This window comes from Rhinopithecus roxellana, chromosome 13 (genome assembly GCF_007565055.1).
Source record: "Rhinopithecus roxellana isolate Shanxi Qingling chromosome 13, ASM756505v1, whole genome shotgun sequence".
NCBI classification, from domain to species: domain Eukaryota; kingdom Metazoa; phylum Chordata; class Mammalia; order Primates; family Cercopithecidae; genus Rhinopithecus; species Rhinopithecus roxellana.
The window spans coordinates 49,136,691-49,152,089 of NC_044561.1; the positions used below are offsets into that span (position 1 = coordinate 49,136,691).

At 50.7% G+C, this 15,399-nt stretch overlaps 1 protein-coding gene across 1 annotated transcript in view; it reads left to right on the top strand.

Moving 5' to 3' along the window:
- The window catches only part of ITSN1 (intersectin 1), a 248,611-nt gene that overhangs the window by 213,042 nt on the left and 20,170 nt on the right, over nt 1-15,399 (top strand). The window contains exons 30-33 of the mRNA XM_030914040.1: nt 3,602-3,723; nt 5,558-5,664; nt 11,834-12,017; nt 13,885-13,983. Of these exons, the coding sequence (XP_030769900.1) occupies nt 3,602-3,723; nt 5,558-5,664; nt 11,834-12,017; nt 13,885-13,983 (512 nt within the window). The remainder of the gene's footprint in view (nt 1-3,601; nt 3,724-5,557; nt 5,665-11,833; nt 12,018-13,884; nt 13,984-15,399) is intronic.

Below are 15,399 nucleotides of genomic sequence, written 5' to 3' on the forward strand. Positions count from 1 at the left end.
AGACAATTCCAAGCCAACATCGTTGGCACATAATGTAGAGAATACTCTCCCCACAAAACCTTTGCTTTTCATTGTGTTGTGCAGAGGCCATCAGGACCATCCCCCTGTCTCCAGGCAGGGTGGTAGGTCGACCTGCAAGAGGTGGAATTTGGTGGGGGCAAGCAGCCCAGACTTGCCCTGAGCCTCCCCTGACCTCCAAGCTCCATCAGCTCTGACTTGGGCCTTGCAAAGTGTTTGGACCAGAGGCCAACACTACCTGAAGCAGGAGGCCACGCAGCAGCCCTCCACCTTGTCCCCAACTGGCCCCAGGCTCCTAGGATTCTTGGACAAATGGCCCAAATTTACCCTGAGCCTTCTGCTGTTGCTCTGGTTCTGAGCTTCTTCACAACCTGCACCATGTAAAACTTGAAGACTCAGAAGAACTTCTGAAATCCAAAGCAAGCCAGGACTTTTCCTCATAGGTCCTTCTTTCCGATTCCACATCATTCTATGCGTGTCTGCTGGCCCCTCACACCTCCGTGCTGCAGACTGGAACTCTGGTCGGGTTGTCAGTTTCAAGTAACGCTAGTGTTTCTCTACAGGGTGTTCCTCGACTGGCATTTGAGGTGGGCAGTTCTGTGTCCTGCATGTTGTGGGTCATTTAGCAGCCCTGGCCAGCCTGCCAGATTCCACTATGACAACCAAGAACACACTCTCAGCCCTGGTGCTGGAGTGGGGTGCAGTGCAACCTCAGCCTCTGGGGAGTGGGGACAGTACTGACCTCAGCATGGTAGGAGCAGTACCACCTTCAGCGGAGGGCGGGGCAGTGCCGCCCCCTGTTGAGGACCACCAGACCCCCAGGTTCTTAGCTATACCCTGGAGGGCAGAAGCCTCTCCTCTTCTGTCCTGAATCCCCAGCACCCAGAGTGGTTAGTCCCAGCCTCATAGTAGGACATCAGTAAATATTTGCCCAATGAATGAATAAGATCTATGAACAGTCTTCAAAAGGGCCTGTGAACCCGATAAAAGTGTGCCCTAAATGTGTGCATTGTACACGTGTACTCGCTGCAGCAAGAACCCATAACATCCCTCAGATTCTCCAAGGCAACGGTGGGACATCCTCAAAGGGACATTCAGAAAACTGGCCCAGCCAGTGGCCACCACTGGCCTGATGTTTCTGTGGCTGCAAACGTCACTGCACCGTGTTTGTGCGGTGACTTTTAGAGCTACCACTCTGCGCCAATATTCTAATCTCCCTGCAGAATGGAACGTCCTGAACACTCCAGGGACTCTGCTTCCGTGAGAGGGCATCCAGGTTGCCTAATGCAGGGGCTGCATTCAGCCCTTTAACAAGAAATGACCTGAGGCCTGGGCCCTTTCACTCCCTCACAGGAGAGTGGGGGGAAAAAGGGCAGGAACAAGATATATTTCCCCCAGACTCGAGTGTCTCTTGGGTGACCTTCCCAATAAAAGTCAAAGAACTCGGAGACATCACTTAGCTTCCTGCAAACCCGACCTCACACAGCAGCTCGGCTGAACGGAATCAGTGAGCCCTGTGGCCTGCCTCCTTCCTGAGAGTTCGTTGTTGGAGCAGCTGTTTTAATAAAAGACAATCTATGCCCTGAGGCAGGAAGAACAGTTGGGCCAGACCTGTGGCTGAGCAGAGGGCCCAAGCTCAGACGCATCTGCAGACCTGTGCAAAGGTGCGAGCTCACCGCGCAGCCCTGGGGAATTCTGCTTGACCTCAGGGCAGGGGACTCTGAGTGAGGTCAGGGTGTTGATGTAAGGATGGCTCATTCCTGCCGCTTTCCCAGCTGGTCCTGGGATGTTCCTGTCCCAGCAAGAGAAGCTACGGCATCCAGAAAGAACAACTAGCCCAGAGAAGGGACAAAACCAAGGTCTGGAAGCGCCACAACCCGAGAGTCAGCCTCTACAGCAGCAAAGCAATTGCCAAGAAAGCTCTGACATCATTTGCCGCAGAGGGACCACACGATTTGCAGAAGCTTTCAGCATATAGGCTAGATTAGTCATGACCTCAGATAACTCCCTCGAGGGAAGATGGAAACTCAAGGAACCCCTGCTAGTCCAGAGCAGGCTTCTCGAACATCAGTGCACCTAAAAAAAAGTTCCCTGGAGAGCTTGTTACATCACAGATGCCCAGCCCCCACCTCCAGAGTCACTTCAGCAGGGGCATCTCTAGCGAACTCCTGGGTGACGCTGATGCTGCCAGCCTGGGGACCACGCTTTGATAGCCACTGGTCCCCAGCAGGGGTTTTTGCACTGTGCTCCATTGCGCCCCCTTGAGGGGAACAGAGAGGATGGGAAGAACAAGTAAAGGGGATTCAGCCCGGACCCTCCCACCTGCATTCGGGACACCTTTGGGTCTGTCTTCCAAGTCTGGCTTCTGTGATTAAATAAAGAACCTCTGAGAAAAAGGAGAGGTGAGCCCAGGCCTGCACATGGGATGCCCCCAAGAACCAAGCCTCCCTCCTGCTCATTCCAGTGTGTCTGGGGCAGAAGGCTCAAACATTCAAACAAAACCCCAAATAACAAGCTAAGTGAGCAGAGTCATGAGTTAGCTCCACTTCCAGTGCGGGCACCATCTCAGGGCAGCGGAGTAGCCCTTCCCCCTCGGGCAGCCTTGGCCTCCGTGGTGGTCTCATGCCAGGCTCTCTGCAGTGGGAGGGACTACCCTGTCTGTGGCAAGCTTGCTGCTCAGCTGCCCCAGGGGCAAGGCAGCAGCCTTGCCCAGAAGAGTGTGCCCAGTGCTGTCGGGAGGCACCCTGCATCTGCCTGGTCCCCAGGACCATCAGAGCCTCAGCACAGCCACCTCATCCTCCACAAACCAACCTCAACATAGATAACACGTGGACTCCTGGAGATCGGGGATAGAGCACAGCCCCTGCAGCCCAAGTCTCAGGGTTCGGCTCTTGCCTTCACCACTTCTGAGCTGAGAGAGCTGGGGCCAGTCAACCTGTGTAAACCTCAGTGTCCTCGTCTGTAAAATGGGGATAATTTTAGTATAATACTTGAGCATTAAATGCAGTTCACCACCTGACATGGCGTGAGCCCTCAGGAGTTTTGGCCAGTCGTCACTGAGTGTTTTATTTTCACGTTATTTTCGTGTTTCTGATGAAGCAGGAGTGTGCCGCCTGTGTCAGTTTCTATAACAAACCACCACAAATGGAGGGACTTAAAACGACAGGTATTGCCACACATTCCTGGAGGCCAGAAGTCTCAAATGAAGGTGTTGACAGGTGCCAGCCTCACTCTGAAGGCTTGGGGTGTGTCTTGGTTTGGAGACACATCACTCCAGGTCCTGCCTGTCTGTCTCTGTGTCTTCTTCTCATAAGGACCCTGATCATATAGGGTCAGGGCCCCACCCTGAGTATGACTTTATCTTCATTTGATTATATATGAAAAGACTCTATTTCCAAATAAGGTAACAATCACAGGTACCGGGGAAAGGGCTTCCACATGTTACTGGGGAGGATACACTTCAGCCCACGACCCTGCTGGACTGGAGCGAGGCCTCAGGGCCCAGCAGCCACAAGGATCTTCTGTGTGAAGTGTGGGCTTCCCGAGACTGTGCTAAATTCTCCCAAATGGTTGTGTTTTCCAGGGTGTTCAGACTTACATCTCTTGGATATGTTGACCCCAACTGAAAGAAAGCGACAAGGATACATCCATGAGCTTATTGTGACAGAGGAAAACTACGTGAACGACCTGCAGCTGGTCACAGAGGTAAGGGAGCTGGGAGGGCAGGGGGTACGGCAAGGAGCGAGGAGGGAGGGAGTGGGGAGGGTTCTGCTGAGGAGGTCTGCGTCCTGATTCTGAGCTCAAGACACTTTCTGATGTTTGGGGAGCATCCAGACGGCAAATGCTCTAGGAGATTCTGACCGCAGAGACGGTTCGTTGCTTATCTGTGGCCAACATTGAGTCATTCCCATAGAGGGACAGAGATCACTTAGCCAAGGTCTAGTGAGTCCCTGAGCAGTTGATGGATGGAGTCATGTGGACTGAGAGCTGGAGTCCGCGCTTTACACGGAGTGGCTGCAGCTCAGCCACCAAGCAGGGAGTGCCATGGAGCCAGCCACGCTGCCCTCCTGGCCCGCAGTGTTGCATCTGGAAATGGGGGCCATCTAGCTGCCATCTGGAGTCATTCCTGCCACATATTACCCCGAGACAAACCTGTCACTGAGAATGGCAACGTTTCCTCCCAGGCCCCCACAAAACCCCCTGACCTGAGGTGATGCCTCCTCATCTTGTCAGTCCTCCCAGAAGGACCCTGGCCACCCCAGCCAGAACTATGGGGAGACGCGGAGCCGGGCGCCCCTGCTGCTCAGCAGGCGTTTTTCTCCACATCCATGGGGAAGGTGCCATGTTGGGAGACAGGGATTTGCAGAGATGGACCTGCAGTTTGGAAAGTACTGTGATAGTCTGGAAACCACCACCACCACACCAAATGGGTGTGAAACCATCTTGTCTGATAGTCTTCACATCCAGGAAAGACACAGCAGGGCTCGCCGCTGTTGGAGGAGTACAGGGTGAGGTGTTGGCCGCAGGACCACCGTTAACACTTAGGAAGCACTGATGCAAATTCATAAAGGTACCCTTTTCTCAAGGTGTTTGACTGTTACTAAATATACAGTTCAGGATGTCCAGGGTGCAAGTGTCACCCCTTAGATACGGCTCCTTTGTGCACTCTGCAAAACGCACCACCGTATGTGGTTGCCCTGGAACATGCCAGGCTCAACGTCGGCTTAAGGACTCCTATGGAATAGGGCTCCCAGGGAGCAGCCACAGCCCAGCCAAGTTTATGTCGAAGATGGGCCATCCCCTTCCCTAAAGAGCCTTCCGAAGTGCCTCCTGCCTCCCGTGGGAGAAAATGACCTCCTTGCAGGCGGGGGCTCTACCACACAGGGTTCCACTGAGATCTGTGATTTACTGCGAGTTGCCCAACCACACAGAGCTTGGAGGGCCTCATTCATTTTCCAGAGCCCAGGAGAAGGGTGGCACCCACCCCTTGTAGTGGGCCTGCAAGTACTGGGTCTGTCCAGGGTCAGCCCAGGAGGCTGAGGACACAGCAATGGAGTCAGTCACCGAGGGGGCCACTGGCTTATTAGAGGACCTGCCACCTGGGCTGCTCCTCTCAGAATGCCCTCGGTTTACCTGTGCAGATGAAGGGACTGCCCATAGCCACCAGCATCTTTAAGCCCTGCTTTTCACACCGGCCCACCCCCTCCCAGTGGGCAGGTGAGACCGCCTAGCCTGAGTGCATGACTTGGTACCGGCCTCCCTGCTTGTCTGGTGGAGTTAAGACCTGTCTCGTGGAGACTTCAGCTGGCCTCCTTCCCCTGTAAACAACGCAGGCTCTGCTGGGGACCCCCCTCCAGCCTCCAGGGCAGAGGAGGGGCTCTTTGCTTCAGAAACTGCAGGAAAGCGGGCGTTCACCTCTGGGCCTCTCAGCCAAGATACAGACACCTGAGCCCTCTCCCTGCTCTCAGCGGATCGGTGTGTGCGTGTGTGAGTTTTAAGCTAACTGCTTTCTGAACTGCTTCGTTTTCTGCATCTGTAGATCTTTCAAAAACCCCTGATGGAGTCTGAGCTGCTGACAGAGAAAGAGGTTGCTATGATTTTTGTGAACTGGAAGGAGCTGATTATGTGTAATATCAAACTACTGAAGTAAGCCTCTCCTCTAATCCCCAGCCTGGCTTGGCCTCCTCGGCTCTCACGCACTAGCACCTCTGTGGGTCTGTGTGTCCTTCCTGCATGCTGCCCTGTGTTTCTTTCTGGCTTTTTTTTTTTTTTTCATTGCCACTCACAAGCACCATCAACTTTTGTGCCTTCATGCTTTCTGGAAACGCACTCCGAATCTCTCATTGCGAGAGTAGGTCGCCTGGGCCCCCCAGAGCCTGCTGTTGGGTGAATGACTGTGGTGGTGAATTTCCAGGGCTAGGACGAGGCTGGCTCCCGATGGCGCTGGCTCCATCCTGGGGCGTAGGGCTGCCCCCTCCACGCTTTCCCTCGGACGTGGGATTCCATGGGAGATTATTGGTGTTTTGAGGCATTCTTAGCCCTGCAGATGGGAAAGTGTGGAACTGTTCACTGCCTAATGCCAGCAGTTCCTCAGGATCACTCCGGGAAGCTGGCCCAAGGCTGGTTGTATTTTCTTCCAACTTCAGTTTGCAAAGGCAGCTCCAGGCCAGGAGTCAAGAGACCTGGGTTTGGATTCTGACTTACTCACTGCCTTTCCTTTTTGAGCCTTAGTTTCCCCATCTGTAAAATGAAGGGGTTGGATTCCATCATCACAAAGGTCTCTTCCAATTCTTAGGAAAAAAAAAAGTCAAAACCCAAAATCTGAATCCACCACGCTCTCACTGTAACATCACTTGCTAGAACACAGAATAAGTCACAGCCTCCAGGACGCAAGATACTCCCTGCTGGGAGGAAGGGCCACCCACTTCCTGGGCCCGAGGATGGAGGGTAGGCTCCCAGAACCTTGCGTCCATTCCTGATCTTCATCTGTGTCCTTGGGAAGCCACCATTTCCTAAACATGGTCTCTGCATTGTTCTTATAAAGTCATTTCAGGTCCCCACTTTGCTGAGCGTGTGTTTGGGAGTGGATGAAGGGATGGAGAGGAGGTGTGGAGAGGTGGACACAAAGAAAGATACATAATGTCTGCTGGCTTGGTTCTCTAGAAGACGAATAATCCAAGGTGACATCAGGCAGGCTTTTAGAGAAGTTCTGGACTTCATTGGCCCCCACGCCAATGCTGTGGAAACCTTTTGAACTTAGGTCTGGTGTCAGTTTCGAACTTAGGTCTGGCGTCAGACCCCTGGGCTCACATCTGCTATTGCCTCTGGCTGTGTGTCATCCAGCAGGTCACTTTGGTCCCTGGGCCTCAGTGTTCTCGTCTACATAGATGATAGCTGGGCACGGTGGCTCACGCCTGTAATCCCAGTGCTTTGGGAGGCCGAGATGGGTGGATCACTTGAGGTCAGGAGTTTGAGACCAGCCTTGGCAACATGGTGCAACCTCATCTCTACTAAAAATACAAAAGTTAGCTGGGTGAGGTTGCGGGCGCCTGTAATCCCAGCTACTAGGGAGGCTGAGGCAGAAGAATCGCTTGAACCCAGGAGGCGGAGGTTGCAGTGATCCAAGATCGCACCACTGCACTCCAACCTGGGCTACGGGAGTGAAACCCTGTCTCATAAAAAGAAAAAAAGAAAAGAAAATGTACCTGTAAGTTAAAACCTTTTTCCTTGGGCAGCTATCAGTAGGGGCTGGGGGAGGCGGGAGAGGTGTCTGAGGTTCCCAAGTAGCCCTTAGAGAGGGCTTCCCGCACTTCAGGGTTGGCCTGAGGGAAACTGGTGTTGGCCTCAGTTCCCAATACCTCTCTGTTGTCTTTTAAGCCCTGCCTGGGAAGAAGCAGCCTCTTTCTTGAGCTGTGCGGGGGCCAGGCCTGTGTGCTTCTTCCTCCTGTTGGCTCTGACTTGCTCCACAGCGATGGAGGTGGGAACTGACAGCCCTGTTACAGCTGAAGCAGCGAAGCTCAGAGAGGCTGAGTGACTTCCCTAAAGTCACACAGTAGGGTGGCTGCTCTGTGGATGATGCCTAGGTCCCAGAATAGAGACTCTGCCCAGTCCTGCCACCGTGGAAAAAAACTTGGACCCAGAAGTCAGGCATCCCAAGTTTTTGTCTGGGCTCCAGCCCCTTCTCACTTGTTTTGGGCATTAAGATTGGCAGTCATGGTGCTTGTCCTGCCTACCACGCAGGGTCATTCTGAGAGCAAGGGATCAGGTGTCCCAGGGGCACGCCGTGGATCAGGGCGCTGATGTGTACAGGGCTGCCGGCTCCCCTCCACCCCAAGGTTCTCTATCCCCGTTCCTCTGATTCCTGGATTAGCTAGTTTGGACTAACTGGCTCATGTCTTCATCCTCCAGAAAAAATTTGCATTTAACTGGGGCTTTCTGGGGACCTGATTTCTTTTTCTTCTTTTCTACATTTTACTAGAAAAAATCTCAAACATACAGAAAATTTGAAAGAATTGTAGAGTGGACATCCACATCATAAACTGGACAATGAACATTGTGCTGCATTTGTGTGGCTGCACAGACATCATTTCTTCATGCCTAAGGAATAACTGTGATGAGGGGAGATCGAGGCTCCTGGCAGCCGAGAGAGGGAGGCATTTGAGGATAAGGAGAAGTTAAGGCAGCAATCCCTGGACTGCCACCAGTGAGCAGCCATATATCTGCTACTCCTGATCCTACACGCCTTGTATTTGGGGTGGGGCAGGGGGCATGGCAGTTATCAAATGAGTCAACAATAAATACATAACATGAAAATAAAAAGGGCTAACTGGGATACATGGACTTCCTACTAGTGATGCTTCACTGAGGGTTACAGCGAATGGCTGGCTCTCTCGCAAGGAAGTTGAGACCTAAGACATGTGCCTTTCATAGACAAGGTAGGATACACAGGTCTAGAACCTTTTTATATCCAGAGTCTGGAGCAGGGCCCTCAGGACAGCTGTCAGAAATGATAGCAGAAGGGCTGGGCATGGTGGCTAATGCCTGTAATCCCATACGTTGGGAGGCTGAGGCAGGCAGATCACTGGAGGTCAGGAGTTCGAGACCAGCCTGGCCAACATGGTGAAACCTCATCTCTACTTAAAAAAAAAAAAAAAAAAAAAATTAGCTGGGCGTGGTGGCACATGCCTGTAACACAAACTACTCAGGAACCTGAGGCAGGAGAATTGCTCGAACCTGGGGAGCAAGCAGAGGTTGCAGTAAACCAAGATTGCGCCACTGCACTCCAGCCTGGGCAACAGAGTGAGACTGTGTCACACACACACACACACACACACACACACAGAAATGATAGCAGAAGGGAAGCAGAAGTGAGGTGGGGTGACCAACCCAGGTTTGGGGAACTGTTTTTTATCAAGATCCTTTTTTTTAATCAAGATCCTTTCCTGTCCCCTTGATGGAAAAAGAAAAAAGAAAAGAAAAGAAAAAAAAAGAGCCGGTCTCAAAAAAGTGTTTTTCTTAAATATTTGACTCATCTTCCTTTTAGCTTAAGAAGAATGGATTCCATTTTATCTTGTTTAAGCAGAAAATGAAGGAAAAATAGAAAATAAAAATCCGTTTGAGGTAAAGACAGATGGTGAGAAAGAAGAAGATAAGGATGTGGGGCTGGGAGAAGGAGAGAGGGCATGGAGCGGATGGTGGGAAGTCCAGCAGGGCAGGAAGTACAGAGGCCGAGGCTGGGACCAGCAGGGAAAGGCCCCAGGGCAAGATGGCGGGAGCAGGGCAGCTGCATCTGGGAAGATGGGCAGGTGCCCAGAGCAGCTTGGAGGCGGTCGTGGCAGGAGGTGGGTCAGGGCCTCTGAGGCTGTGGTTCCAACCATGGGCTCTGGAGTCAGACCTGGGTTCCAGGGTTACCTCTGTCACCTATTAGCTCTGTGACTTTAGTCAAGTCACTCAATTTCTCTGTGCCTCAGTTTCCCCAATAGGAAATGGGGATAATAACTTATGTAAAACTGTGTTTGACACATAGGAAGCATTAATAAATGCTAACTCCATGACTGTCCACTTGGGCTGCAGACTTCAGAGGGTTAGGGACACTCGTGTTCAGCAAACATTGAGCTCTCTTTGAATAGTTCGTTAGCCAGTCAATTGCCTTTTGTAGTTCAAGGCCTCTCATCTGTAAACCTTTCTAGGAGACTGCCAATCAGCTCACCACAAGCAGGGCCAGTGGCCCCTCTCAGGGCTGTGGCTGCAGCAGCTGAGTCACATGATCTCTGGGCCTGGTAACACCCTGCAGTCCTCATAAGTCTTTGCCTATACAGTAGACCATCCTGGATGAAGACCCAAGACTGAATCTAATAGGTGCCTAGTCCATAGTAAATCAGGCCTAATTCTAGGCCTGTCTGCTGATTGGGTAACTCCTAGTCTACAAGTGTGGGTCTGCAGAACCCAGGAACTAATTCCTCAAGACAGTCACTGTCTGCAGATGATCTTTCTTCTTTTCTTTTTTTCTTGTCTCCTTCATCCTTTAAGAAAAAACAGGCCAGGGGCTGGGCACGGTGGCTCATGCTTGTAATCCCAGCACTTTGGGAGACCAAGGTAGGCGGATCGCTTGAGGTCAGGAGTTCAAGACCAGCCTGGCCAACATGGCAAAACCCCGTCTCTACTAAAAATATAAAAATTAACCGGGTGTGGTGGCGGGTGTCTGTAGTCCCAGCCACTCAGGAGGCTGAGGCGGAGGTTGCAGTGAGCTGGGATTGTACCACTGCACTCCAGCCTGGGCTACAGAGTGAGACTCTGTCTCAAACAAAACAAAACAGGAGAAGGAAAGGGTGAAAGTACTTTTTATTCTCTTGTTTAAAAAACTACTCTTCATAGGAAAATGATGGAATGATGGAATTTCTTCCTGTTTCCATTCCTGGCAAGTTTGTAACATGGCTATTCAGGGCTCTCATCCCCCCAAATCATTGGTGACATCACCCTTGAGCACATTTCTGCACGTTGCAGTATTTCACACCAGCCCCTCAATGGGGCAGTGGCCTTTGGGCCATCCTGAGGACACCAAGCTGCCACTGCTCCCCACACCCCAGGCAGCCAGTGCTGATCTCCCCCGAGGGCATCCACTTCAGGTGGAATCGCTGACTGCTCACACCACATCATTTATGGTCCCTAAGTTTGTCTCCTTGGCTTGCTGGGTCCAAGGGATTTTATTTTAGCTGAAAATGTGGGAGAAAGAAAAGAAAGTGATCTGAAGTTTTTAAAGCCTCATATAAATATTGCAGAGCTTCCTTGGAATTCAGTAGCCCACCCCATACCTCAAAGGTTTCTCCAACATGACCATGAAAGCAGCCAAAGGCATTCAATAGGGACATCCTCCCAACCTTGTGTTAAAGTCTTAGGTTATACCGTTTTGTTCCGTCTACCCATCCATCCACCCATGATCACTCACTAGGATAGCTGAACACAACCATGGCTTCAGGTTGTGGTCCTGCCTGTAGTACATTGCTGTCCTGACCGTGTATAAGCTCAGTGCCGTGCCCTTCTTCCAGATGCTGGTGTTAAGGGTTTACATGTTGAAGTTGGGAGAAGGGAAGTACTGTCCTAGTTATCATAGCTCTGAGCACTCACACTGCAGGCAGACCCTGGAACAAACACTTCCCAGTCCCATCAACACCTCTCCTGGATTCCAGGATATACATTTTTTGGGTTCACTGGCCCATTATCATAGCAATAGACCTCTTTTCTGAACTCCTCTTAATTTAGTTAACTTAGCTCTAGCAATGAGGCAGCAAATCGCAGGGATAGTTCAAATAGTCATTTATACCTGGCTTTTGCTGAATCTCATGGGGTTATTTTGCCAAGGCAGTTCTTTTGCCATCTTAATTACGTTCTTTTTAGTCAAAAAATCAGCCTTCCCCATCCTCTGGCAATAGCAACTTCCCTTGGGCAGAAGTGTCTCCTGGAAATAGGATCAGTGCTCAGGCCACATCGGCCTGGGGCTTTTACCTCCGATAATCGGTGTAGTGAGGCATCAACACAGGGGACCCGTTTGAGTTGTTCAAGAAAAAACTCCGTCTTTCTGCACAAGAAAAACAAATTGTAACAAACAGCCACTCTGCCAAAGAAAAATGCCCTGGTGCTACCTCTCTGTAGCCCTAGACTCATTTCTTTCTCCATTCCTTGTCTCCCAAATAGATCCTTTAGTGGCCCTTGAGTCTGTGCCCCTCATACACATTCTGTTTCTGTGCAACCTAGAAGTGTGCCGTGGTGCTGTCAGACAGCGTGAAGGCGGGGGCTCACCTCCCGTGTTTCCGTGCAGAGCGCTGAGAGTCCGTAAGAAGATGTCTGGGGAGAAGATGCCCGTGAAGATGATTGGCGACATCCTGAGCGCCCAGCTGCCGCACATGCAACCCTACATCCGCTTCTGCAGCCGCCAGCTCAACGGGGCTGCCCTGATCCAGCAGAAGACAGACGAGGCCCCAGACTTCAAGGAGTTCGTCAAAGTAAGGAGCCAGGCTGTGCAGAGACTGGGCCCCAGAGTGGCGATCTTTGGGCAGCTAGACGTGTGAGGGGCTAATTCAAGTCTGCAAGCGTGTTCCCTCTAGAGGCCAACAGGGCCTGGGGTCTTGGCTAAGCCTTAGGGGACTGGCATTCACTGGCAAGTATGGCTATCACCAAAGGGGTGGGCTTGTAGAGGAGGGGCGAGCCCTGGGCTTGGAAACTTTGAAGTGTCTTCAAGGATCTGTTTTCCAGATGCTAGTGGTGTTATTTGGATGCCTGTTTAAATCTTTCATTTCATTTGCAAGGCCCAGGCAGGTCTCAGATTTCCTCTTATGTTTAATTGCCACATCCTCAGTTCTTTGCCAGTCTCTGCCCCTCACTTGCGAGGGAATGGCCAGGGCTCCCAGTGGCCCCTTCATTCCTTTCGCAGTTGGTTCTGCTTGATGGGCTCCAGCCCTAGGCAGCCCGTGGGAGTCAGTGTGGGATGCCAGGACCTCTTCCTTGGGGGTAGCAGGGGTCTGGAGAGTTGGGTGTCCACTGGGGGATGTTTGGGGAGGTAATGCAGATGCTGCTGGAAGACCTGCAGCTCTGGGACTTGGCCTTGGTCAGGGTGGGTCTCTGCTGGTCATGCTGGTCCATTCAAACAGCCCCCACCTCTCCTGGAGAAAAACAGGAGGAAAAGAATAAAATAGCTTCTATGAAACAGTATCTTTTGATGGATAAACAGCAAAATAATAATAACAGGCATATCTTTGGATCTCATGCATTTTGGGGACAGGCCATCCTCACCTGCCCTGGAGTGGTGCTTGTGGAATCACTGTGGTGAGGCATAAGCGTGGCCTCTTCTTGGTCAGAGCCTCATGTGAGCTTGTTGTTTCTGCCTCTAGTGGTGTTTCTCAGCCTAGACTTGCCAGCCAAGGCATGGGGTACTCTGAGGTCATTCCAAGGGGAGGAAGATTGCTAAGAAGAAGGCCTTGGGTGGATGGAGACAAGAGAGCAGATGCTGAGCTGCTGGGCACCCTGGACCGCCTGGGGTTTCAGCCAAGGGCTGGGCTCTTCCTGAGCCCGAGCAAGATGAGTTCATTGTTGGATGCACTTGAACTTCAGGGAAGTGCTGACACCAGTCCAGGACAGGGGTCTCATTGTCCCTCCCCACCTCATCTCAGCGGGAGTGTGGCATGTCGTTGCCAGCTGCGAGGTGTTCCTGGAGTGATGGTGTCCACAGCTGGAGCAGGTCCCAATGCTGACAGTTATCAGGACTCAGGACTCCAGTCAGTGCAGCTGCCCGTTTCTAAGGCATTAAACTGGACCACAGCCATTGACAGCTAAGTGGCCAGACCCTGAAACTAGAGTCTTGACCTCTGGTGTCTCAGCTCCTCTCTCTCAGCCCTGCCTGGAGCTCCCAGAGGCACGTGCAGGCTCCACCCAAAACTAGACAATGAGATTTAGCCCTTCCAGCAGCTCTGGGGTGTGAGGGGAATTTTTCCTCTAACCGTATAGTCTTGTGACTCTTGTTCCTGGGAATGTTATAAAGTTTTTGCAGACATCCAGACAAAATATTCTCTGTAAAGCCAGAATCTCATCTCTGTGCATAAGGAACTATGCATGCCACTGGAAGGTATGCTGAATCTGGAGTGCAGGGCTTAACCTTGCTGGCTGAGTCACGTCTGTGGGTCTCCATTCTCTATCTGGAAAGTGTGTCATCCTGGACAGGGTAATTAGTCAGGCCCTTCCAACCCCAGGTCTCTCAGTTGTCATCCAGATGAATGAGATAATGGGTGGAGAGTCCTCACTGACATTAGTATTGATGTCACTAACTTTGGATTTTGCAAGTTTCTTAAGTACATTTAAAAACATCTCTTATTTTAGAGATTGGCAATGGATCCTCGGTGTAAAGGGATGCCACTCTCTAGTTTTATACTGAAGCCTATGCAACGGGTAACAAGATACCCACTGATCATTAAAAATGTAAGTACCTGTCTTGCCTTTTCAAGCAGGGGAATGCTTTCTCTGCATTGGAGGGGGCTGGGGTCATGGACAAGTTTCCCAGCGAACACACCTGGTAGCTGTTGTGTAGAAGGCACAAGACAATAAGGTGTCAGAGAGGTCTGCTTGGTAACTCAGAAAGAAAAGCTGGTTTATCATGCAAAGAGCTGGCCGGGCACGGTGGCCCCAGCACTTTGGGAGGCCAACGTGGGCAGATTGCTTGAGCCCAGGAGTTCAAGCCCAGCCTGGGCAGCATAATGAGACCCTATTTCTATTTTTTAAAAAATGAGAGCTAGTACTGCACAGCCTTCAGATGTGTGACCAAGTGGCTTCTACCTTGTAAATCAGAAAATGAGAGCTTAGTCCTTGATTCTTTTTTTTTTTTTCTCTAGAAGAAAATAACATGGAATCACAGAAACAGTCTGTGGTCTGTGCCGTTCTCCCTTGATTCTTTCTTAAAGACAGGCCCAGTGCCTCTAGACCTTGATTTTCTTAGCAGAAAAGAGAAGGAAACATAATGCTACGATCTGTCTTCAGAAGGCCATTGTGAGATACTGTATTCGTTCATTCTCACACTGCTATAAAGGACTGCCCAAGACTGGGTACTTAATAAGGAAAGAGGTTTAATTGACTTAGTTCCACATGGCTGGGGAGGCCTCAGGAAACTTACATTCATGGTGGAAGGGGAAGCAAACACATCCTTCTTCACGTGATGGCAGGAAGGAGAAGAATGGGAGCCCAGTGAAGGGGAAACCTCTTATAAAACCATCAGATCTTGTGAGAACTCACTCATTATCACGAGAACAGGATGGGGGAAGCCACCCCAACGATTCAATTATCTCCACCTGGTCTCTCCCACAACATGTGGGAATTCTGGGAACTACGATTCAAGATGAGATTTGGGATGGAGACACAACCAAACCATATCAGACACTGTGTGTTGATATTAGATGATTGTTATTCTCCTGTCACTTTAAGAAAGCCAATACCAAAAGAAAAAAAAAAGAACAAAATTAGGATTTCAGTGTCCCCACCTGTAAAACGGATTTAGATGTCCTCTGAGCCTATGTTTGTAAAACCACACAGAGTATAGCTCCTGGAAAGAGGTTTTAGATCTGGTTCCTTTTAATGGAAAATGGTATTTAGACATTCAGATGTGGGCACTGGTGTGCTCATTGCTACTGGGGTGATTTTGCTTTGTGTTCCTCTCAGTGGCAGAGCTGGGAAATATATGAATGTCTTTTCATGCACACATATTTACATATACAATGTATATGCACCTATATTTATATTTATTTCTAGATCCATCTATCCATGTGTATTAGAACTCATGAATTCACACTAATACCTCCTATTCTAATCCAATACTACAGAATTTATTCCAGCCTTTCCCCTTAT